Source organism: Antrostomus carolinensis, unplaced genomic scaffold (assembly GCF_000700745.2).
Source record: "Antrostomus carolinensis isolate BGI_N321 unplaced genomic scaffold, ASM70074v2 scaffold18488, whole genome shotgun sequence".
Taxonomy (NCBI): domain Eukaryota; kingdom Metazoa; phylum Chordata; class Aves; order Caprimulgiformes; family Caprimulgidae; genus Antrostomus; species Antrostomus carolinensis.
This window is the reverse complement of record NW_010332482.1, coordinates 7,248-18,145: the sequence shown is the minus strand read 5'-3', so window position 1 is coordinate 18,145 and position 10,898 is coordinate 7,248. Positions and strand designations below refer to the sequence as shown.

At 37.6% G+C, this 10,898-nt stretch overlaps 1 protein-coding gene across 1 annotated transcript; it reads left to right on the top strand.

The window, feature by feature from the left end:
• Positions 1-302: 302 nt before the first annotated feature.
• Positions 303-10,568, top strand: CUNH7orf57 (chromosome unknown C7orf57 homolog). The gene is given in 7 exon segments (XM_010173546.2): positions 303-486; positions 1,258-1,366; positions 1,496-1,658; positions 7,109-7,209; positions 8,225-8,361; positions 10,494-10,545; positions 10,547-10,568. Coding segments are annotated over 7 exon segments (768 nt in total).
• The last annotated feature ends 330 nt before the right edge of the window (positions 10,569-10,898 follow it).

The following is a 10,898-nucleotide window of genomic DNA, read 5'->3' as shown; positions in this document are numbered from 1 at the left end:
TTGGAATTAGTTTTCTGCAAGAAGGTGCACGATCCCCTATATTAGAATACTTATGTGAAAACTTGAACGCTGTTTCAAAACTGAAACCAAGGTGTTCCCTTGTTTTATCTGGTGCGCTAGAAGTTGTGTGTACTATATCCTCTAGAATAAGCAAGCCTGTTCTTCTGTCTCCAAGCTGAAATGCAGCATGTTGTTTAAGTTTCAGGTAGGCTTGATTTGTTAGTTCCCTGAAAAAGGGATTCTAGTAGTTAACTTTTACCATAAATATATTCTTTTCCATTATTGCAGGACAATAATACCACATGGCACTGAAACAACCAGAGGAGTTGGTAACCTCGAAGAGCACATGTATTCCAACATCCCAGATTCCAGGTTTGGGTGACCTTGCAGAAGCTCCCCATGAAGTGCCGTCTGGGTGCCGCAGGAAGTGGATCAAGGATACTGATTCAGCTTACGTCAGGCTGGCAAAGCAAGGAGGCCAACCTGGTGAGCGTCTGTCTCACTTGTTTGTTTTTCCTTTGTTTTCTTTGGCTTTGCTCGAGAGTGGTGGTAGAAAGTGCTTGTAGATACTACAGAAGAATCCTGTGGAGTTTTGAAATTAACCTATAGGAAAAATGAGCAATTGAAAATGTGATGTAAGAGGTCATCTTGTCAAGCCTTGCAGTCTGTTGTGTATAGGTTCCTTTTAGCAAAATGTGTTTGATCTAAGTAGATGATGACAGTTTAGCTGCATTTGAGTGAGGTGTTTACAATTTATACTTGGGTTATTTAAGTAGTGGTCTGGTGAAAACAGTGTCACAAAAAAGCATCATCAGAAAACTTTGTAGAGGTTTATAAAGTGGTTTTTGTGATGACATTCAGTTTGTGATGACATTCAGTTTGTTACAGTGCTGTACACACTGTGTCCTTGTACCAAGGTGATCTGTGGCTTTGTTATTTCCTTTATCAAAGAAGGAAGCTTGAGGAACTTGAGCAGATGCCTTGCACACATGCTTAGAGCAGGCTAACAAATCCAGACATATGAAGTAACAGACTGGTAGAAATACATCAAAACATTTAGAGCAAGATAAACAAGGTACAAGTGGAACACAGTGCTGCAAGGTTCTGACTGTCTGTTTTATCGAGGGAGACAAATGCTCCTTACTGAATAAAGCGAGTGTTTCTTCCTGATAAAACAGCAACCTGGAAACAAAGGGAATGCTTTTGCAACCAGATAAGAAGTCAGAAAAATAGTGGCTTTTGTCTTTTTCTCTCAAGACCTACTGAAGCACTACACTTCTGTGACAGCGAAGTCCTCTCCAGCAGCATATGCTGTGCCTGACTGGTTCTCGCACTGCTCCAATCCCCCAGCGACCAGTGAGCCACAGTAAGTCTGCTGAGATCCCGTGTAACTTCTTGGGTTCTCTCTTTACTTGTTAGTTTTTCAAAATACTTTGGTACTAAAGTGCAAGATACATATCCCTTGTGCAAACAAGTGTTACATCTTTGCTTGCAGGAGCTCTGTTTCCTCTCTACCAGATTATATGATTCACAGAGAGTTTAAGGCTGATGAACATCATGGTAACAGTTATGAACCCAGAAGAGGGCCTTTTGATTTTGATATGAAAAGTGTTTGGCAGCGGGATGCTGAGGACAAAGAAAACACAGAGAAAAAGAAGGTATGATGGTGAGGCACTCTGTGACAATGCTTTGTTTGTAGAGCTTGTAAAGACACTTCTAGCTGGGCCTGTGGGTTCTTATAGAAGGGAAGCTGTAGTCCACCCGAGTTTCTGTATTTCAGAAGCAATGTTTATATTGCACTTAGAGAATGAGAAGAAAGCTGTGTTTCTTTTAAGCGCTACAGGTATAGCATATGAACCAGAAATGCAGTTTCCAATTACATTATATGGGATGGATACTTAAGTGTGAATTAAAGCCTGGAGTTCGTTTCTATCTTCTTAGGCTTTATTTCCCCTGCAGTTTACTCCCGGTGTACAGAATTCTTGTTTAACGATCTTGGGAGAGGAAGAAATAAAAAGGAGGGAGGAACAGAAGCCTGTTCCAAAAAAGGACTTTGTTTTGGTTTAAAGTAGAAGAGAGTCCTCAAAGAGACTACACTAACTGTCTTTGAATGGAAGATGTATCCAAGACAAAATAAGTATAGCACAAGCTATGCCCAGAAGAAACCTTTCTGTGATGATCTTGGTGTTTTGTCCTGGAAACTTCTCTCCCATCCTCCCTCTTTCATCCTCCCTGCCCTTGCCCATTTTAGATGCTGAAGCCTTATGTTTTTTTAATATCCTCTGTAATCTTGGTTGCCTCATTTACCATAGGTTTTTGGAGTATACCTGGAAAGGCATGTGAGGTACTTGAACACCAGTACCTCCCTTCTTGAACAGAGGGGCAGACGTTGGACATTTTAGGAAAAAAAAGTCCTTAACCTCTAAAGAAATGAGTAAATAGTGCAAATTCAGAATGATGGCTTGTGTAAATAGGAACACCTCATTTCTGATTAGGCTTGGGAACATTTGCTTAATCTGTGGAAACAAACAAGCAACATATGCTTAAACTGTAATTTGCCTGATGCTTATAGGTGACACTTTTTTTCAGTCAGAGATTTAAGGCACTGAATATAGAAACTTAGCCTGCCACAGAGCCTCTTAAAAGATGGAACTAGGAGGGAGAGGAAGTGCTGTCCTCACTCTCTTACTTGAGAATCAATTATCTTCAGTGCTCTAAGAGTCAAATTTAACTTTGATAACAGTCAGAGTAATTCAAGTCCATGTGGTGACTGGTAAAGTGAGATTGAGGTCTATTTCTGTTTGGGTGGAGTTTGATCAAGACCCAGTTTCATTCAGTCATGTGAATGAAAGTTCCCATGTGTTTATTGATTACCAAATACAAAGTGAATATATGTTATATATTCAGCTCAGATTCCAAATCTGCTGAGGCTCTGATATATAATTTACACTGCTTTTCTGGAACCTGAAGTTGAATTTTGTCTAAGGTACTAAACCTACCAAATCTTTTTGTTTAAGTTTAGGCACCCGAGAAGGCAGATTCTGTGTTTCTAGCTTTAGCTTTACCTCCACACCACCATCTCTGAAATGGCTGTCCTTCAGTGTACCTTTCTTGTAACCTGAAAAGTGTCTCATATATCTTGTAAAATCACATGGTGCTTCTTTCACAGCTGTTTCTTGTATCTCCTTTTGTAGGAGGTTTCTATCCTGTGCCTTAAGAGTACCTTCCTGAAGAGTCTTCAAGTGAGATATTGGAACTAGCCCTACCAAACAGTCTTGATTTCAGTTTTCTCACTGTACATCTTGTATGTTGAAATGCAAGAGATGTGTTCCAAAGCACCACAGGCAAAGTTCTAAGGAATATTAAATTATTTATTTTACTACATGGTGATACTGCAGCAGCAAACTTCCTCTAGTATTGAGACTGAATGTATTGAAAATATTTTTCAGTCCAGTCTGACTAAGCAGTTGTTCAGAAGAGAGATGCATGATGCAATCGTGGAGATAAATCCCAAAGGGATCCCTTAAGGGATTCCTGCAAAAACATTTTAACCTCTAAGGATACCTCTTCTATTCAGTCTGGAAAAGCTTGTTCTCAAGTGGGCCCTTGCTCTGGAGCTTTAAGCCTCTATGCCACTTTGTTCTGAAGTATTAGAATCTCCACTGTTCATCCTATTATGCTTGTAACTGCATAGAGGAGGACTGGAGATCAGGGGGACCATTACATGGTTCTCCATGCCTCAAGGTGGATCTTGTAGTTCCTCCATAATGCCTTCATCATGGGGATAATTCTTGTTCTTCTGTGAATTTTGCAAAGCAGCAAATATGTGTTAATGCGTGAAGGATTTAGTCTTTGTGCTTATGGCAAAGCGATGGACTGCTAGCCCAGGTGGATGCATCTTTTTGCCTATGCATCATGTGGACCAGCTGGGTTGGGTTGAAAATGCCATGACCTTAAGAAAAAGGCAGACTATGTATGGGTGGGAGATCAGTTGGAGGTGGTATCAGGGTTAGCATTAGGCAATCTTCCTGCCGTACCCGTAAGATTACTACTTCATGTCTGAAGTCACATCTTTCAGGCACAATATATGTGTATATATGCATACATGCATATGTATATATGTGCTGTAGCAAGAGTATTACTCATCTGAGGTCAAGATTTTACCTCAGAGAGAGTTCTGAAGTGTAATCTAGAATTTTTCCCTTGATCGCAGGGGAGCCAGGATTTCATCTGGGGGCTTCTAGCTTTCAGTGCCGGCATCAGATATCCATTGTTCTTCATATACCAGCCAGGCACAATAGATATCACATTTCATGTTTCTTGAATCTGAGACTAATAAATGTGTATGTATAATAAATTTAGATAGTAGTTTTTAGGGTATGTCATTGCCATCTTCTCACAAAGGGAGAGAACGCTATAAACTGAGAACATGTAAAAAGTGTCCTACATACTTTACTTTATCTTGGAAACTTGTTGGTTATTAAATAAAGGCTTGTCAAAGTGAAAATGCCTCCTCAGCTATAACCATTGGGGTGTAGTGGTGCAAAGGTCTTCTTTTAATGCTGAATTTGCCCAGCAAAGTAACAAACAGCACCTGACAGGACTGCAGATGCTCTCCAAAACCAAATTCTGATCTGTTCCCTTGCTCATTTTGTCACTCCTTAGCTGATTTGAACAGTAGGGAACGTTTTGATACCTGCAATTTGTGCTAGGTTGTCTCATTTAATACCAAGAAAAGACAAAATTTAAAACCATGTGCAAGACTTGCTAGCAGCCTTCAGTCTTTTCTCATTGCCTTTCCTTTCCCCTTTTTTTCTTTGATTTTAGTTTTGACATTGGTGCCTTTGTTTACCTCTAAACAAAATCTCTTTAGGCTTCCCCCCTCCTCCTCCCCCTCCCCTTTAATGAACTCTTTAATTACTAGGCTTCCTCTTCTAAGGCTTTCCTTCAGTGCCAAGAGGAGAATCTCATCTCTTTCCATCTACTGTTTCTGTATCCTGACTATCAAGTCATGTTTCTGTGTTGCCCTGTGTGCCATCATGCCTTCAGTATGTGACAAAAGTTACCCAAGACTGATGATTTCTACTTGTCTAATTAAATCAGTTTTGTCAGCTGAAACTGTAGGTAACTGTGCCCTGGATCTGAAACTTCCATGATGCGTCAGACCTGAAATGGTACTGTTTAATGACAGAAAGAAAACAGCACTATTGTTTTTTGCACAATCTTACGGCATTTTTGAAATGTAAAGCACAAATATGCTGCTTCAGCAAAGAATAGTGTTAATGGATTTGAAAAGCAGTTCTAGGCAGCTAACGTGGTTTTTAACCTCCAAGTTGGACAAGAGATCCCCCTCTTCTTCTGACATCATGGCCTCTGATATCACTGCATGCTCTTGCTAGTACCGTCTCTTCTTTGACAAGCGTCCCAGTTTTTCATTTCTTTAAGCTTCAACGTAACATCAGTCAAGCTGAAATCTAGTAGCCCATCCACTTATTCTTTACCAGATTCTGGAATTTTTCTTCTGGGGAAACTCTGACTCCACTGAAGTCTGTAGGGATTTCAGCACGGACTTAACTCATTGGTTTGTATTGACATCCTGTTTCAGCATCACTAGAACTGTCTGTCCTATGCTTCATTTTCTCTCAGGTCATTCAGGTCTGCTTCTTTAGTGGCTTGTTAATTAGTTCACTGATTAGATGTATTCTTTTCTCTGCTCTTTCCATACTAAATGTGTACAGGCTCCTTGAGAAGTCCATGGTGTGTTTACATCTGTTTTGGATTCCTCTCCTCATGGATGTTTTCATGGGAGTTGTTTTGTAGTGTCTATAATCCAAGTGCTTCTGCTGCTGATGCATCTGAGTTTTGCACTCTGTTCATAATTTTTTGTTCTGTTATCTGTACTGCAGTAGGTATGTCCACATAGGTGAAAAGTATCTTTACTTTTAAATTTACAGAGCAATACACTTCACTTCTAGTTACCCTGTCCTGAGTTTTTTTAATAACCTGCAAGTAGTACCTCTTACTCTATGGGGTGCTCTCCTGTGTTGCATGTTTAAAAGATAAAATGGTCCAATAATATGTAGGTAGGTTCTAGTTAAAAAGATACATTAGTATAACACAAAAACTTTGTTAACAAGCTTTGAAAATTTTGTGCTATCTTTGAGACTTTTTTTCCCCCCCTCTTTTCTGAATGCAATGAAGGAAGCTGTAAATACTTTTTAAAGACATTTTGTTTTTTCTTTAGCCTCAGAATTTCTTATCAGATATTGCTGAAAGATACCTGGGAGTTTTGGGGGATATTTAAATTAATGCCTTTATTTCAGAGGGAGGTAAGTTGACCCTCAGCAGCTATTGATTTTGACTGATGTTAAAATAAGCAGCTTTGCAGGTTGCTGATGTTTCTCCATTACTTTTTGGTTTTCCAACTTTCAGACCTAGAGTCTGTGATGTCATTTCACTGGCTATCTAGGTGTCATCTTATCTTTCTGTCTTTAAGTCAACACGAGTTTCTTCACCTGTCGTTAGCAAGTGAAAGATGATAAAAGTAAAATACACTTTTCTCTTGTAGGCTTCCTCCAATAGCTCTGCATTTGTTTGAATTTCAAACCTCTAATTAATATACCACAACTGTTTTCTTATTATATGAGGTGGTTTATGCTTTTTATTAAAAAAAAAGGGTATCAATTAAACTGGAAATGAATTTTTGGTCCCACTGACTTTAGTAAGACTGGGATGTTTTCATACACTGCATACAGAGAAATGAGCCAAGATGAGAGGTTGCAAGGGGTAAGTTTGAATTTGAAGCTTATCTTTGGGTAGGAGTGTACTGTGAGGGAAAGGTTTGTGGAGAGCACATTTAGTATTATTGACATACTGAACAAACAGCTGAGCTCATCCAGGATAACTAACTAAGGTGCTGCTTTATCTGTTGCTATTCATTTGTACTCCTGTACTCTTGCTTATGGAAATAATATAGCTAAGATAGTAAAATTTGAAGACAATTAGGGCCTTTAATATAAACTTCACTTTTGAAGATTATATTATCATATAATCTCTTGGTTATTTTTATCTTAACTCCTTTTATTAAGTTAATATTTCTCTAACACAGGTAAAGCTCCCAGCTATAAACCCTAAATATCCAAGCAGAATGATGAATGTTTCTACAAACAAGGAATTTAGTGGGAAAAATAAGCTTTCCTTCCCACCTATGTAAGTAGTACGCATATTAAATTCATTAAATTTCTAAGCCTGCAACTATTAGTGCATGCAATTAATACTACTCCTTGTGAAATGGCAGAGATTAGTGGATATGTGTATGGACTTGTGGGTCCTTACTGCTACTAAACTTGCTATTGCGTGTGATACTAAAATAGTTTTACAAACAAATAGTACTTTAACTGGTACAGGAAAGCTATTCAACATTACTTTAGGAAAACTAAGCATACTGTTGCATCTCTTCATGTAGCACACTTTATTGTGTTCTAAATTGTCTATTTTTTTCTCAATACCAGTGAACAGATGCAAACTATAGTGTGCATTGTTAGTTCTGTAAGCAGAAGTTACCGAGACACAAGTAGGACTACCATTTTGGAAAAACACATTAACTGTAGCTTATATAAGGTCAGGCACAACGAAAATACTGTAATGAACAACTGGAAGATAATATTTTAAGCAAATTATTATATCACTTGTGATGTAATCACATCATCAGCTGTGTGCGCAACTGAATTGTTTCTGTGTACTTTGTCTTAAAAATTTATTACACAGTCGTTAGTAATCCCAGTATGTTTTAGAAATAGGTTAATGATGCAAAATAAGTGATTAAACTGTCTAATGAAGTTATGAGCAAATCTATGACAAAATTTCACCTTTATGCACCACAGAATGAGTATTGTCAGCCTTTTTTGCTTACACATTCTTTGTGTGATTTCTCTTTTTCATCTCCAAGACCAGAACTATGTAAGTATTATACCTCTTAAGTTCCAATAAAATGGATGGCTCTTCTCATGTGAATTACTCATTACTGAAGCAGGTGTAGTTTTGTGCTTTTTTGGGTGTTTTTTTTTCTTTTTCCTTAGGTGATTACATGTAGAATATATGTTTAATTACTTAGAGATAAATTAATAAAGCTCTGGCCCTTTCTGTGCAAAATAAAGTTTTCCCACCTAATCCCCATTTTTGTTTACTTATGCTATTGTTTTTCTTAATATATTTGGACTTACAGGCCTGCTCAGAGAAAGAGTGAAGCAGTAAACTTTAGCAAATTAATTAGCAATGGTTATGGGACTGACTGGTTTCAGCAGTTTACTGGATGGCAAAAAGAGATTCAAGAAACATCAGAAAAGAGTGAGCAGTCCAAAGGTAAAATTTTTGAAAGCTGTTTCTTTTAAAGGGAGTTGGGATCTCAAGGTAAGAGTAGAGGGTAGCCTGAATAGTTTGTGTGGCTCTTTGAATATGGTAAACTGAATTACTGTGCTTAGCTTACAATACCTTATGACCAGCTAAAGAAAAGAGTGCTCCTGTTTGTAGTCAGTGAAGGCAGGGGCTTTCATGGGGTTTTTTTCATCTTTACAGTTGCAGGAGAATGCTCTGTTCTAATCCAAGGGCCTCTGTGTGACATGTTTTTGTAAAATGCTGCAGAGACACAGCCATCCTCCTGCCTAAATTTAAGCAGACCGTAAAATATTTGTTGCCTATTTATTGTGAATAGTCTTTAGCCCCTAATATTTTTCTGAAAACTTCTGTGACAAATGTTATTAATACTCATGTTTAAGAAATGGTCACTGTTCATAAAATATTGTCAAAATAAATATACGTGCATTGTTGAAGACAGTGGAGTTGCAGCAGTTTTATTAGAGAGAAAAAAAGTTATTCAGTGTTTACCTATGATTTCAAACCTCCCTCTGTCATGCATAATGGTAATAGCTATGAAATGCATTACTTGAAAACACTTAGATATAAAGGCTAAAGGATGGAAAATTCCCCTTCTGTCAAAGACCTTTTGTTTAGGCTTTTTATAGTGGCTTGGTAACCATGGTGAGTATATCAGTTTTCTGTAATAACCTTTTAAAATGCTATTGAACATGCACATGGCAAGCTCCAGACTTTTTTTTTTTTTTTTTTAATTCTATCAGTGAATACTTATGTATACATTGGGAATTGCTGTAATTGCCTTGACCTTAACATATCAATGTGTGGAAGTCTTAGAGGCCAGTTAATTTAGTTTCTGTGACACTTCAGCACTTCCTGAATTCATCTTTGTGTCTTCCATTAATATATCTACAGTAATATTTTTTTGCATGCGTATGCAGAACCTTTTCCTTCAGGGGAGTATCAGAAGAAAGCAGGCAAACAGAAAACTAGAAGTTGTGTGTTATTGTTGAGAAGAAAAACTGCTATAAAACTAAGGGATGTAGCCAGATCTCAGTCTGGACCTGAAAGAGGGTGCATAACCTGAGAAGCCACTCTTCAAAGTCAGCTTAAGTATCCAACCTCTGATCATGCAGGGGATGCTGTCTTGGGAGGTGCAATGACCTAACAGTTCAACTGTGGAGTCTAAAAGCACTCTTCCTTAGCATGAAAAAAAATCTTGAATATTCTTTTGTCTCCAGTTTCTATTCAACTTTCTTGTGCACTGACATTTTTCTTTTCCATTACTTTGAGTAAAATTAAAGGATTTGGGATTTTCAAAACCTCAAATTCATTCATTTGGTGGTAGTTGATTTCTTTAATGTGAAATATGCCTATAATGGGACATTTAGGTTATAAAGAAAGCTGAAGATTTTTTCAGAGTCATCATGATATTGGTTTGGTTATTACCACTTAGGCATAGAGAACAAAATGATGGGTATACTGTAAAGGCTGCTGAAAAGTCAGTATGCTGCACAGTTTGATATACAGATACATCTTATTTTTGAGATGCTTTTCTTTTGCAAATTCTTAGATAATATGACACCTGCTTTGCTTGTATTGCCCTCCTTTGTCAATCACATCTGTTCCAATTGAGATTGATTCTATATCTCAGTGTAAAAGGAGATTTTTTTTTTTTAATGCTCTTAACAGTATGGTTTCATCCAGTCATGCACCTTGATTCAGTTTTTACCTTGTCTGTTTCATTATTTCAGGTATGCACTGAAGGTAGTGCTTGTATTTTCTTCCCCTGCTCATCCAAAGCAATTGGCAGCATCAGCACCTTGCAGCTCCCTTTTGAGGTGGAGCTTTCTCTGTTATCTCTTGCACAGGATAAGTCCAAGACTCATCAGGCAGGAAATATAACCCGTTCCATATGTAAATCTATAATACATTTGTGTTGTGTTGTATATTTGCATCATACTGCAAACTTTGTATGTAGCTTGTCTATCTTGTTAGTTAAAAATTAAAAGTACTGGAATTTGTATGCATATTGATGTGAGTGAGAAACTGAGTATTTTAGTTGACCTTTTTATTCTTGTGGTTAAAGTTATCCTAAGAACTTTAATCTTTTTTTGTTGCAGATTCAGAGCCATCAAAGTCTGAATCAGCACCTGCAGGCAACGAGTCAAAGCCAGTTTCAGGGATGTAATAAGTAACTTATAAGACTATTGGGGAAAGTAAAGCCTCATATGGCTTATATTGTCCACTATGTACATGTTTGTTAGATTACTTTTTATAGTTGAACTCATCCCTGATTGAGAAGTTAATTTGGTTTATAATATGGATGAACTTCATTGTGCTTGATATTAGCAAATTTTAAAGAACAGGCTACAGCTTTTTCTTAATATAATAAATAAAATAAAGCAAACCTGAAGTTCTCTCCTACACCAGACGAGTGCTCCTTTGCTGTTGTCAAATAGGATTACTGTATTGGTGCTAATTTGGCTAGACGTGGGCATGATATCCATGTGTCCAAACCAGCAAGT